The sequence below is a fragment of the Macrobrachium nipponense genome, chromosome 1, assembly GCF_015104395.2.
Source record: "Macrobrachium nipponense isolate FS-2020 chromosome 1, ASM1510439v2, whole genome shotgun sequence".
Lineage (NCBI taxonomy): Eukaryota > Metazoa > Arthropoda > Malacostraca > Decapoda > Palaemonidae > Macrobrachium > Macrobrachium nipponense.
Genome location: NC_087200.1, coordinates 35,564,942 through 35,580,258, shown reverse-complemented (window position 1 = coordinate 35,580,258; position 15,317 = coordinate 35,564,942). Strand labels below are relative to the sequence as shown.

The 15,317-nt window shown below is 44.0% G+C and overlaps 1 protein-coding gene across 1 annotated transcript in view; it reads right to left on the bottom strand.

The window, feature by feature from the left end:
• LOC135219232 (vacuolar fusion protein MON1 homolog) overlaps window positions 1-15,317 on the bottom strand; it is a 169,035-nt gene that overhangs the window by 79,664 nt on the left and 74,054 nt on the right. The window contains exon 3 of the mRNA XM_064255825.1: window positions 9,301-9,544. Within this exon, the coding sequence (XP_064111895.1) occupies window positions 9,301-9,544 (244 nt within the window). The remainder of the gene's footprint in view (window positions 1-9,300; window positions 9,545-15,317) is intronic.

Below are 15,317 nucleotides of genomic sequence, written 5' to 3'. Positions count from 1 at the left end.
GGTACTGATCGGGATATAGGGCGTCTGCTATGACGTTTCTTACTCCAGCTATGTGAGTGGAGGAAAGATGCCAACTGAACTTGTCTGCCAGGGAGAAGATGGCTATCATGACGTGATTTAGATGCCGTGACTTGGAGCCTCCTCTGTTTATACAATGTACTACCACTGCGCTGTCCAGGACTAGCTTTATGTGGGAGTACTTGGGTGGGCGTAACCTTTTTAGAGTCAAGAACACTGCCATTGCCTCCAGTACGTTTATATGGAACTGACGGAACTGAGGTGACCAAGTCCCTTGAACCTTTTTGACCTGGGAATACCCTCCCCAGCCGCTTAAGGACGCGTCTGTGTGGATGGTGACCCCTGGTGGAGGGAACTGAAGGTTTACTGACATTGATAAATTCTTGACTCTCGCCCATGGCCGAAGTCGATTCTTTAGAATCAGAGGCACTGAGGATAGTTTTGTCCCTGGACCTGACGTTTGCTCGCGAGCGCCAGATTCTGGTTAGGTCTTTCAGTTTGGCTTTCATTAAGACGTTTGTCACTGATGCAAACTGGAGAGAACCCAGGATCCTTTCCTGGGCTCTCCTTGACGCTAGTTTGTGACTTAGAAATTGCTTGACTGACTTTTGCTATTTCTTTCCTTTTGGTTGATGGAATCGACAGAGTGTGGATGCTAGATTCCATTGAATGCCCAGCCACTGAAGTTTTTGACCTCTGAGTGAGTCTTGATTTGGTCCTGTTTATTTTGAAGCCTAGATATTCCAGGAACTGAATCACTTTCAGAGTAGCTCTGTTGCATTCCTCGACTGTTGGGGCCCAGATCAACCAATCGTCGAGATACGCTACTACCATGATCCCTTGCGATCTGAGTTGTTGCACTACCACTTCCGCTAGCTTCGTGAACACTCTGGGTGCCACGTTGAGTCCGAATGGAACTACTTTGAAGGAGAATGTCTGGTCTCCTATCTTGAAACCCAGATACGGACGGAAGTGTCTTGCAATAGGGATATGATAGTAAGCGTCTGTAAGATCGATAGAGGTGGTGACGGCCCCACGGGGAAGTAGGGTCCGCACCTGTGAGATCGTGAGCATCTTGAACTTGTCGCAGCGGAGGCTAAGTTTAAGCGGGACAAGTCTAAGATTACCCTTCTTTTTTGTGAGCCTTTCTTTGGCACGCTGAACAAGCGACCTTGAAATTTTAATCTCTTGACTCTCGCTATAGCTCCTTTTGAAGGAGATCGTCTGCGTACTCTGTCAATTCCTTGGAAGGAAGTTGACGGAAAGGTCTGGATGGAGGTGGGTTCGTCAACAGCTCCAACCCAGACCTTTTGACACTATGCTCTGAGCCCATTGCTGGAAGTTCCACCGGTGGCGAAAGTGAAACAGCCTCCCTCCTACCTGAAGTTCTTCATTGGTTCTGGTAACCGCCTCGGCCTCCTCTGAAGTGCTTTCCCCTGTTAAAGGGGCCTCCCGATCCTCTCCCACGAAAGGAACGCTTACCTCTACCTCCCTTACCCGAGCGGTCATACTTCTGAGAAGCTTGACTCTCGAAGGCTTGATGTAAGCTGGAGAGATGGCGTAAGAGGTGAGGGCTGAGGCTGAGGGGATATCACATAATTGGCTGTGATTGACCTTTAGAAGTGGAGGGTTGGGCTGTCTGCACTAACGGTACTGTTGGAACTTGTTGAGGAAAGCGTAGTTGTTTTCTTCTGGGTAAGGTTGGAAACGCCTGGGTTTCTTTTGTCCCTTACCTTTAGGAGTCAGGTCTTGCCTCCTCTTAGCCGAAAGGCCCCAACATCCTTAAGGCTCTGGTTTAACCTGGTAGCCTCTGACTGGACCTCCTTAACCATAGCTTCTGGGAAGAGATCTGCTCCCCAGATGCTAGACGAGAGTAACCTATTCGGTTCATGCCGAACTGGTTTGCCTCTTGTAGACATGCTTCCTACAATTCGTCCGAGCAGTGGCAAACTCAACATATCTGACTGTACCGTTTGAGTCAGGGCTTTTGGTCATGAGCTTAAAAATCGGTTCTGATCCATAAGCCATGGTAGCTACCTCAGGACATAGCCATAGAATTGGCTAGACGCGATTTTTGCATCAAACTCAGCCTGAATAAGGCTATCTGGGGAGCCTGGGTAGCTTTTCACCAAAACTGACTCCATAGCACAGCCGGTTTGAGTTTGCCAGGCTGAGAATGTATTCGGCAAGTCTTCCCACAATTCTCCAACTGAGGGGAGCAACGGAGAAGTGGGATCCGCTTCCTTCAACTGCGGTATAGGTTCCCCCTTCTGGGCCGCTGGGATGGTCGACCTCGCGATCTTGGTTAGGAACGGGAGCGGGGTACTCTCATCCATTGTAAAAATGGTAAAGGGACTCTTAAATGGTTGTATCTTGGTGTTAGAACAATCCATGTCCTCTAAACACCTGAGCCATTCTCTCTGAGCCTGGTCTCGTGAGTAGAGGACTGTCTTCCTTCGGTTACCCTATTATCGTCCCGCACCAATAGCCGACGGCGTAAGCCTTGCGTAGCCTATGAACGGAGGCTGGAGGTCTTCCGGGAAGAACTCGAAGTCCTCTATTCTTCGAGTCCCAAATTCCGGTATAGAGATGAGACCGTCCTGGAAGGGGCGTATGACGCTACTCTCCACGGATTGTTCATAGAGAACTGAGGTAGTGGAGTCATACGGAGGAAGTTGGGATCCACTCGTGTTGGACAGTGGAGGAGAGGCTAGAGGAGCTTCTCTCAGCCCGGCTATAATGGAGTCCTGGGAAGTAATCCTGTCCGACAGACGAGAGTCATTTGCTCCATGCTACTCTTTAAGGACCCAACCAGGTCACCCACCTTGTTGCAACAGGCCAGCATTGGAGTCCAAAGCCGGAGCTGCTGCGGAGGTGGAGGGGAGGCTCTGAATCGGAACCAAAGGTAGCGGAACTGGTGATTCTGCCGGAGTGCGAGATCTCTCTCTGGAGGATTTACTCCTCGAGGACTTAGAGCCGGAGCTAGAAGCTTTAGACCTGGATGCTCGGGTATTCCCAGCCGGAGACTTACGGGAGGAGGATGAAGCCGCGAAGCCGTCTTCTTAGACGACGACGACGTCTTAGTCAAAGTCATCACCTTAGACTTGACCTTAGGTCTAACCGAAGCACCAGGAGGAGAATATATTTCGGCACCCGTAAAGCCTTGGAAGGATGGAGAGGTTGCAGGAGTAGAAGAAACAGTTACGCCCAAGGGTGACCCTTGGGTGTCCACCGTACCTACCTCGACCAACAGGTCGTCTATACCTACCATAGGTTCAACATTAATATCTAGGGTCGCGACATCCGTAGAGATATCCTGGTCCTGCTCAGTTAATGAGGTGGGCCAGCTGTTGTTGGAATGGAAGGCGATAGTCGATCCGCTTCTACCGGGTCGACCGTATCCTGTCGCCTTGCCTCCGGGGAAGATTAGTAATGCCAACCGCTTCTCTAGGATGTAGGGCTGTCCCTTGGCGGCGTTTTTCCCAAAACCGCCGACCCAGGCCCGCAGGGTAGCCAGTGCGGTATCTCTTACCGCCGGAGCCTGGAAGAGAAAGCGTAGTTTAGATTTAAGAATCACTTAAAACTAAAACTTAAAGTATAACTTAAATTAATTGCCTTAAGTTAATATGATGAAAACTTAAGCGCTAAAAAAGAAGCGGAGCAGCTACTGGAGATGTAAAACTTACCCCTTCCAAAAGCTGGCTCACCAGATCGTAACATATGGTACACGTTTCATGGTACCAGACCTGGATGTCCCCGAGCGGAGTCGCGCATGGAGCATGGGACCGGCAAACTTCGTGTCCACAAGGGTCCTGAAGTGTGGCGGAACATCCCGGATGCTCACAGTTGGTGGCCTGTAAGTGGGGAGACACATGAGTATCTTAAAAACATCACTTACAGTCTAAAGGACAGAAGAGCTCCGATGCATGCCGGAGCTCGGAAAAAATTTGGGCATAACCCCTCCCTGCATCGCCTGAATAGGCTATAATTCCGGAGAGATCCGGTAAGATATGTAAGGGAGGGGGATGGTTTAAGGTTCTTAAGAGTTCCACGCTGGACGAGTGGTTTTCGAGCTGGGCTGCCAATCCGGTGGTCCCAGGTTCGATTCCCGTCTCGGTCAACGCGGAATCAGAGAAATTTATTTCTGGTGATAGAAGTTCATTTCTCGATATAGTGTGGTTCGGATCCCACAATAAGCTGTAGGTCCCGTTGCTAGGTAACCAATAGGTTCCTAGCCACGTAAAAATATCTAATCCTTCGGGCCAGCCCTAGGAGAGCTGTTAATCAGCTCAGTGGTCTGGTAAAACTAAGATATACTTAACTTAAGGTTCTTAAGATAAACTTAAAAGATAACTTAAACCTAACACACAAGCAAACCGGACTAAGTCCAGTGCGTAGCGGAGTGTAGTAACTCAGCAAAACGGTAAGGTTAGTAGAGACCCACTGTATGCTCCGGTCCACCCTACTGGGTGGACTAACAACTTTCCGCTGGATACCAGGACTCCGATCAGGAAGGAGCCCTAGTAAGATGGGAAAGAGCGAGAGACATACAAGCTTCAAGCTAGCCCGGAGCGACAAGGTAGCGCGGAGGGTGGGCAAGGCCAGTACCCCCCACTCCGTACCACCGGCCGGACCGAGAAGCCGGAGAGGTCGAGACCAGTCTGGGTCTGTCCCGACTCCCTAGCCCCTCCGCCTGAGGGGAGAGAGGGAGGCAGGCTCGGGTATGAGGAGCGAGCATGGGCAGACCGACCCGCCCCCGCCCGACTCTATGGAAGAGCGGGAGGGGGGGAAGAATGACTGGACAGGCGTCTGGCTGGCCCGTGATCACGAAGTGACCACGAGGCGGTAAGACCAAAAACGACAACTAAGCCTAGGACAACCACTGATCAGGGAAATGCTATCGGGAAGCATACTGAACTGAAAAGCGGAGGCAAATAAGCCCACTGGCCGAACCAACTGATCAGAGAGATGCTATAGGGAAGCAACCGAACTGATGAGCGGTAGTATAGGCTCAAAGAGCCAGGACCTAGGCTAAGCCAGACGCCTAACTAACCTAACAATAATAAAATACACAGTTATATAAATAAATAAATGAAAGAAAGAAAACAATATAGCAGGAGAAAAAATCCAGGAGTGTACGACTAACCCGAAGGCAAGTCTACCACTCAAAAGCTAGTCAGAGCCGATACTAAGAACCTGGACTAGGGTCTGGATAGAAGAAGCCTAAGTAAGGTAAATACATGCATGCATGACAAACCTGAGTAGACCGTACCCTAAGTAAAGCGGATAATCATAAAGAGCGAAGATAAATAAGGGGATGTTTCTAGGTATGGGAGACCAAGAACGAGCCCATCACGAGGCAGAAAACCATGCTGCCATGCTTCCGACCCCGAGATCGTATTTATACCTAAAAACACGGCAAATACTGTCTCAGCCGGAAAAAACAAAACTAACCGTAAATACTGAGTACTTAACTTAGCTGCTGCGATAGCTGCACGCTCCATAATAGAAAATCCAATGAAAGGGCACAAAAAAAACACACGAGGAGGAAAAATATCACAACCGACTCGTGGGTGCTAACTTGAATAAAGGATGGCCACCAGAGGCGCAGCAGTCGGCAGCATGGGATGGAGTAGTAGTAGTACGAGCTGCTCACTATGTGGGTCCGGCCTCCCCTCTTGGAGGGGTTTTTGTAGTGGGAGATTTCTATTGGCATTTGGCTCGTGGTAGTGGTCTCACTCGCCTAGTGTTCATACCGACACCCTCCTGGAGGGTGAGCGAGTCAGTTATACTGACCTTTTTCTTTATTTTATTTATTCTCTGGTATGTGTTAGTACATTTACCCTAGAAATAATAGATTAAAGGATATTTCGCGCAGCGACACGAGCTGAGCCCAGAAATAGTCATTAGCAGCTTGAACAGTTTCTCAGCTTCTGTTATAACTAGGTTTAAATTTAACAGTATATTTCCTGATTGATCTTTATATTGATCTTTGATCTATAACGAATAAAGTTATTACATTAAGATATTTCAGTTCTATTCTACATAATGTCATCTATAACAACTATGGTAATAGTGCACTATAGTACGATGATTGAAATACAAGCCAAACGGATGTTATCCAAGTCTGTTGTACTTAGAAAAAAAAAGTAGTTTCTCGTTCGGTTGTTTGTGGCTGTACATGTTTATGCAATCAGTATAATGTTAAAACCATACTTTCATCATTCTCTTTTGCTGTTTTTGAACTTAAGTAACTAGAAGATGGGATAAAGTTAGGCTATTGTAATTTGGTCTCTCATATAAAATCATATTATCATAAGACGAATTATTGTAACTTGAACTCTACAGCTACCTGTACACTGTATAAGACCTTATTATATTTTTACATACTCTAGACACTCAAAGGATTAAAGCAAGGTTTTTTTCACTTTACAGCATTTATAATACTATAATGTATACTGTACAGTAAATTCTAGAGTACTATACTGTATAAATATAATTTTACTTATTGCGCCATCGCGGGATTACGGTGCTCTGTTTGACTGGTCTAGGGCGCTGTTAACTGGTCTAGAATTTCAAAAGAAGGTGTGCGGTGGCCGTAGGCTTTAAATCGCTTAGTGGCAAAAATCACTTAGCGTCGGTGGCCAGGAATGGAACCCCTGCTGCCTACCAAGGGCCACCTGTATGTTTAAAATCTTGAAAAGATTGGTTAAGTTTTTCTATTATTTTAACCCTTAATGGCCAGATTGCTCCTTGGGAGTAGTATTAACAGGTTTGGGGTGGTGGATGGATTGATCCCGTAGATAAACAATATGAAGCACCATCGATTTGGAAAGAATCGGGTGGGAAAGAGGTGCCAATACTTTTATAGCCCATAAATTCCCTAATGGCAAATTTTACACTGACTAAAATCAGACTCAGTGGCTCATGCAAGCTTCGTAGTGATTTTAACTTGGGGGGGGGGGGGGGGAGAGATGTGGTGGCTTTCTGTTTCATGTGATGTCTTTTTGTAAATTTGGCTCATAAATATACCAAATGGCTGCTGTTGGTTTTAGTTCTTTTCTAATACAATACTATGTCTGTTGTAAAAGTAATTTTGCAAAGAGAAATGCAAAAAAATATATTAGAAAAACAGACAAAAAAATTTACTGTATTTTCACTCTCGGTAAATTTAGGTAAAAATTTTTGATAAATGCTAGGAATTTGTTACTGATTTTATTTCTTATGTTTTGATATTGTCAGAGTATAATTAAAATTATACCAAATAAAATAAATTTATTAGAAAAAACATATATAAGTAGGTAAAATTTATGACTGTCTTGATAAAGAGGCCCCACAAGGGGTTGTGGATAGTCACTTTCAACTTCTCGTAGAAGGTAGGAATAATTTGTTATAATTATTTTTTCTTTCACCATGTGCATTTGCTTATCTTCATTTTCCCATTGATTTTTTTTTTTTTTTTTTTTTTGGCCAATCTCAAAGTTTACCCAGCCTGATGAGCTGCATATTGATATATTTACCCGTCCAGTAAGGTTAAGTTTTAATTTTGAGCACTCTGTAACTATTATTACTCATAAATGCCTTTGAAACAGTGGGAAATGTGTGAATCTAGATGCACCGCATGTGCAGTTAGGTACATTACGCTCAAAGAACAGAGAACTTCATAAAATATTTTAACTTGACTTTTATGAAGCAAATGGCACTGCTACAGCTATGCACATGAGGCAGGTCTTGAAGCCTTGAGTTCCAAGAGATGGAGTTCTTGGATATCAATGAGCAAGATGTCTGGTGAAGAGAAGAGAAAATCTAGGCCTTTGTCTTGCACCTCTGTGATGCCTCATCAGAGATATGCGTGGGCATAAGTAAACAACTTTGTCAACATGAATCCCCAAAAATGCAAGGATGACCAAGAGCTCTGTGATCCACTAAAGTCTAGGATGAAATCTGAAGAAATGTCTAACTCATCAAAGTCCATCCATGAATGTGGATGACTTCTGCTGCTGAGACCTGAAAATCAATCCACATATAACCATAAAGTGGGTCATAAGCATTAAATGTGTTTTCGTAAATAATTTATGTCAGTTTAGCAGTTCTCACACTGGTGTCAATACTCAAAAGCAATCCAGGATCTCCTGGTATACTTTCTTAAAAAGCAAGCATATAATGGATCACTGTAGCTAAAATGTGGGCTTTTATTCAAAGACATACGGCTACATACATGAGAGTAAGTGTGATTCATCCTTATGAAGACAAGAAATTTCCTTTCTAAAGGGTAAAACATAGCAAACAAATGCCTGAGAAGAATAACGTCTATAGTTAGCCCTTAAACTTCTGTCAACTTAAAGACCATGGAGAAGCAAGAGTAGATGTATACAGAAAATAGTTTCATCCAATGTTTCTCCAACTCAATACTAATCTTCTTTTCATCAAACACAAACGCTATCTCTCATCTTGTGTGGATGATTAACTTACCTAGATGAGGACAAGAAAATTATTCTTACAGCATTATCTTACATACAGTAAAAAGATTTTGGTTCTTCACAAAAAATTTGATATGCAGCCTAAAAATGAATAACCTAATGTGTATAAATTGTACATAACTTTCTAATATAAAAAAGGATGAACTATAACTTTATTTAGTATGAAAGAAACAGTATATATAATGAGGCATGTATATCAAAGCATGTCACTGAATCATATGGGTCATTCTAAGCCTCTTTCATTTAAGTACAGTGGACACCCCGTATTCACGGGGGATGCGAACCAGACCCTGCCGTGAATAGCTAGGATCCATGAATACTTACAGACTATAAAAATGCTTAAAACTGCCCATTTTGTTGGTTCAAACTCAAGAAAAACCCATGAGAAATGCTTAGACCTGGTTATTGTAATAGTTTTATCACAAAAAAATAATTTAATCATGAAATTGACAAGAAGATTCAGTAATTTGTAGATATTTCTCATAGAAAAATACTGCAAATACGTGAATTTCCCACAAATAATGGGTATATAAGGTCCATAGAGAAATTTGCAAATATGTGAGTCCCTGAATCCAGAGTCTGCCAATACGCAGTGGGGGGTCAACTGTACATTGTTAACTAATATTTGATGCTGGGCACAATACTGACTATGGATTTTTACCATGTAACAGACCTGGCTCTGAAATGTTTTGTTCAAGATATTGACTGGTTCAGGAAATAAATGAATAACAATGAACAAAAAAACTTTGAAGTTTTCTACTGCTAATACGTATACTTTTTATATACTAATATGAGTTCTTACCTTAATTTTCGAGCAATACTGAATTATAGTACTAGTTATGGTGTCTCGGACTGAAGTATTCAGAGGTAGACATTGAATTGCCCCTAACAGAAAAGAAGGATGTGAATCCAAGAGATTCAGCAGATGATCTAGCAATCGCTCTGTGCCTCCCAAAAGGTGACGAAAATCATAGTTTCTTCGCTTTTCAAACATTCTAGTAAGGGCTGATGCCGTGAGCACACTCACAATCTGATTATGCACATATCTGAGGACAAATTTTCAAGGTAAAACATACTGTGCAAAGTTTGCAAATTTGATAAAATATGATATAAAACTACTTCTTTCAAATACTAAATTTTTTTATGGAAAAAATTAGTTTCTCAAACTGATCACTTTTATATGACTGTGGTCTTCAAACGTCCCCAGACACTACACTCTCTTGAATAACAAATACTAAAAGAATTATAATGAACAATCATGACCCTCCTGCTCTACTTTTTGTGTATTCTGAATACAAAGTTGTGAGATCAGTAGGGCTAGGAGGGCACTCATTCTGTGAATGGGGTTTGTAAGAAAAACTAATCTAGTTTTATATAAAATTCAGTCTGTTGCATTGCAATTCAGGAACAAAAAAGGGATTTTGACGTAAGGAAAAATCTATTTCTGGGCGATTGGCTCGTGTCGCCAGCGAAATATCCTTTAATCTATTATTTCTAGGGTAAATGTACTAACACATACCAGAGAATAAATAAAATAAAGAAAAAGGTCAGTATAACTGACTCGCTCACCCTCCAAGAGGGTGTCGGTATGAACACTAGGCGAGTGAGACCACTACCACGAGCCAAATGCCAATAGAAATCTCCCACTACAAAACCCTCCGAGGAGAAGCCGACCCACAGCGTGAGCAGCTCGTACTACTACTACTCCATCCCATGCTGCCGACTGCTGCGCCTCTGGTGGTCCATCCTGAAGTTAGCAGACAATCTTGGGCGAAGGGATGGGTAGGGTGGGATTTCGCTGGCGACACGAGCCAATCGCCCAGAAAAGGGATTTTGACGAAGGAAAAATCTATTTCTGGGTGATTGGCTCGTGTCGCCCTATGAAAGTAATCCTTAATATCATCTTTCTAGGTAAAAATTATCCTAAAACTTACCAGAGAAAAAAACAAAATTAAGAAAATGTCAGTAAGACTGACTCGCTCACTCTTAAAAAGAGTGTCGGTATGATATAGGGCGAGTGTGGAACACTACCACGAGACAAACACCATTAAACTTCCCTATCAGAATCCCCTAAAGAGAGAGCTGATACCAACGGGCGATGCAGCCTCTACTACTACTACTAGAGGACGCCACGGAACAGCAGCGCCCCTAGCGTCATCCTTAATTAAAACATAAATACATCTTGTCCTGCAAGGGGGGGAAAAACAAACCATAAAAGGGATGGGTTTCATAGGGCGACACGAGCCAATAATCACAGAAAATAGATTTTTCCTTCGTCAAAATCCCTTTTCTGGCTCAGCTCGTGTCGGCCTATGAAAGAGTACCAGAGAAACAGACAAGATGGAAAAGGGAAAAATGAAAAACATATTAAAATGATGGATATAATATAAGTAAATCAAATACAGCATACAAAATAAGTACTTAAACTAACTTATTACAGTAATCAATAACAGAATGTTAGTTTATAAACTTAAAGTACTTAAATGGTAGTAACAAAAATCATAAATATGCATGTAAAATAAGGAAATGTTTGAATTTACTTAATTAGAACATATAAGTACAATTATATATACATACATGTGTCCTACCTAGCATAAAAAATAAGGGTAGGTACACTCAATTCCATCATTTAATACAAATAAAACAAGTAATTCAAATATATACAAACACATTGTGACTGAAGTTATCACAAGTTAAATGGAAATTTTACACAAACATATTGTGGCCTAACCTAGCATAAAAATAAGGTTAGGACCACTGGGGTACATATCAGTACCCATGTGGTTGTCCCTAGCAAAAAAATAAGGGACAAACCACTATAACACACAACGGCTAAGGCTATAATGATGAGTAGCCTGGTGATAGGGTTGAGGCATGTTGGTTGAAGTTAGGTAGAAAGGAGACCTGGATCAATACTACAACTACTAAGCAGTATTCATGGGGAAACTATGTTTCCCGCTGCTACTGCTGAAACTTTAAAGATTCCAAGGACTTTAAAGAAATATGCCGTTTAAAGACTGTCGGGATTTCATCCAGTATACCTTCCTAAGATCCTCAAAGTTCATATGTTGGAAATAGTTAATAGGAGGTGGCTACTCCCCTGATATCATGTGCTCTTGGGAATGACTCAGGGTTGGCTTGTTTAATGAAGTAAAGGATTTGTTGCCTAATACCTTTAACTGACAAAGTACCACCTTTTTCTCTCATGAAGAGAGCACCCGAGGATCTAGAAGAAGTACGAGATAGAAAGGCTCTAAGGGTTGATACTGGGCAGAGAGAAGGATCCTGTGGAAGTGGGATAACCTTCCAAGGAGCCCACCTTGCAAGAGGATCTTCATTTTTTGGCTAAAAAGCTACGATCCGGAGCAAGTAGAACTTCTCCTGATGGGAGGAATTCCACATGGCCGCATCTCTGGATAGAGCCGACAGTTCTGAAATTCTTGCTCCTGAGGCTAGGCTTAATAAGAATAGAGTCTTCCTCAGGAGCATTATGAATGTACAAGAGAGTTGTCAGTATCTGAAGCTAGTTTGAGAACATCATTCAAGAACCATGAAACTGTAGTAGGCCTCTGAGAAGGTCTAAGTTCTAGCACAGGCTTTAGGGATAGATGTGAAATAAGATTCAGTTAAATCTATCTGAAAACCTACTTGAAAGATTTTCTTCAAAGCCGACTTGTGAGTGGTAATCGTGCTAGCTGCTAAACCTTTTTCAAATAAAGATCTGAAAAAGGATATAGCCAAATTAACTGTCATGGTTGTAGTGTTCGATTCTCTCAAGAAAGATGCTAATTTCTTAACAGCTGAGTCATATTGTCTGATGGTTGACTCCCTCTTATCTGATTCCAGGAAGAGAATATTCTGTGGATCAATGTTAGCATCTTTATAGCCGCAAACTTCATGAAGTCCATAAAGTTAGGGTCTGGAGAGTTCCTGAGGAAGCGAACACAGTCCTCATTTGTACTGATTGTGATAGTTTGGGATTGGGGATCCGTTGAGGTCGGAGACCCAATTCCAAGAGAAGTGGATACCAGTTGCTCTTGGGCCAGTCCGGTGCAATCAGAGCTACTATCCCTTTGAAAGACCTTAGTTTGTCTAGGACTTTCAGGAGAAGATTCACTGGAGGAAAAACGTAAATTCTCCTCCACTGATTCCAATCCAACCAACGACAGGGCGTCCGTGGCATAAGCCAGAGGGTCCAGGTGGGGGCCACATAGCAAGGGAAGGGAGCTTGTGGTTACGCTTGTGAGGCGAAGAGATCCCACTTGGAGACCTGGGACCTCTCCGGCTTACCCACTGGAATGACCCGTCGTCCAGAGACCACTCTGATTCCAGAGGAACTGACGGGACAGGGCAGTCTGCTATCACATTCCTTACTCCTGCCAGGTGAGTGGCAGACATGCCATTTGTGTTTGTTTGCTAATGCAAAGATGGCTATCATGACATGATTCACATGCTTGGATTTGGACCCCTCCTCTGTTGATGCAATGAACTACCACTGCACTGTCCAAAACTAGCCTTAGGTGAGACTTCTTCGGGGGAAGCAGTCTCTTCAGAGTAAGAAATACTGCCATTGCTTCCAACACGTTTATGTGGAGCTGGCGAAATTGAAACTGACCAAGTCCCCCTGAACCTGTTTGAACTGAGAGTATCCCCCCACCCGGACAGGGATGCATCCGTGTGGAATGGTTAACACTGGGAGGGGATATTGAAGGGGTACTTTTTTGGCTAAGTTCTTTACTTTGACCAAGGCCGTAGTTGGTTGCGGAGGATCTGTGGGATTACTGACAACTTGTCTCGATATTTGGAGTTTGCTCTTGACCGCCAAATTCGATTTATATCTTTCAGCCTTGCTTTCAGAAGGATATCTGTTACTGAAGCAAAACTGAAGAGACCCTAGGATTCTCTCCTGGTTTCTTCTTGACGTTTTGTTTTGCACTTGAGAAATTGCCTGACAGATTTTGCTATTTCCTTCCGTTTGGCTACTGGAATTGATAGATTGTGGAGGACAAATCCCACTGGATTCCCAGCCACTGAAAACGAGATTCCGGAACAAGTCTGGATTTCGTTTTGTTTATCTGGAACCCAGATGTTCCAGAAAGTGAACTACCTTTTTTTGGTAGCTTTGAGACATTCCTCGACTGTTGGTGCCCAGATTAACCAATCGTCGAGGTATGCCGCTACCATGATTCCCTGAGCTCTCAATTGTTGTACAACCACTTCTGCATCTTTGTGAATACCCTGGGGGCTACATTCAGACCGAAGGGCATCACTTTGAATGAGAATGTCTGATTTCCTAGCCTGAATCCTAGGAATGGGCGGAAGTGCCTGGCTATAGGGATATGATAGTATGCGTCTGTAAGATCGATGGAGCATGTGACGGCTCCACGCGGCAGTAAGGTCCTTACTTGCGAGAGGGTAAGCATCTTGAACTTGTCGCAGCGAATGAAAGAGTTTAGCTTTGACAAGTCTAAGATTACCCTTCTTTTTGTTGAGCCTTTCTTTGGCACGCTGAATAAGCGACCTTGAAATTTTAGATGCTTGACTCTCGCAATAGCTCCTTTCTGAAGGAGTTCTTCCGCGTAATCTATCAATTCCTCTGACGGTAGCTGATGGAATGATTTGATTGGAGGAGGATCTTGGATCCAGCTCCAGCCTAATCCTTTGGACACTATGCTCTGTGCCCAACTGCTGAACCCCCACCTGTGGCGGAAAAAGGACAGCCTCCCTCCTACCTGGAGGAACCTCATTGCTGATGGGCGGGTTGGCCACCACGCCCTCCTCTGAACTGTTTACTCCTTGCGCCCCTTCCTGCGCCACGGTGACGAAAGTAAACCTCTCGCTACCCCTCGATTGAGAGTAGCCTTGAACCTCATAAGCAGGGTTAAAGGCAGGCGAGATGGCATAGGAGGTCGAAGGCTGGGATTGCTGGGGCACCCAGGAGGAAACGGCTGAGTTTGTTTAGCTGTAGCAGGTTGTCCTTGTTGGGTGACTGGGACCGCCTGCACAAACTGCTGCTGAGGCTGGAGTTTTTTGTATGGCTGGAATCTCTTACCAGCCTTCTTTGGTTTCTTGCCAGCAGTAGGAACGGATTCCTGTTTCCTCTTAGAGGAAATGCCCCCCACCAGCTCTAAGGCTCTGGTTGAGTCTAGCAGCTTCGTGATGAACTTCGTTCACTGCTGACTCTGGAAGAGATCCGCTCCCCACATGCTGGCAGATAAGAGTCTATTAGGCTCGTGCCTGATAGTACACTCTTGAAGAACATGCTTCCGACAGTTCTTCCTGGCTTGGAAGAAGTCAAAAGCGTCTAGCAAAACCGTGTGAAATTGTGATTTCGCTAAGATCTTAAATAGCGGTTCGTTCGCATAAGTCAGTGCAGCCATTTCCGTGATTATGATAGAGTTAAGGGACCTGCCAAACCTAGTCGCCGCATCGAACTCTGCCTGGATTAGGGAGTCCGGCAGCCTAGGCAACTTCTCACCAAAAGAACTGGTCCATAGCGCAGTCCGGCTTGAGTTTACCCTGCGTGAAAGTAGCAGGCAGGTTTTCCCATAACTCTCCGAAGGCGGGAAAGAGTGGGACGAAAGGAACTGGCTCCGACTCTCTCAACTGCGGAAGGGGCTCATCCTTGAGGACTGCCTGAAGAGCCTTCTCCACCAATTTCGTGGCGAACGGAAGAGAGACCTCCTCTTCCGTGGCGGAAAATAGTGAATGGGCTCTTATAGGCCTGGAACGTTTAGTATTCGTACACTCCCAGTCCTCAAGGCAGTGAACCCATTCCCGTTGGGCGTGGTCTCTACTGTAGAGGACAGACTCCTTCGA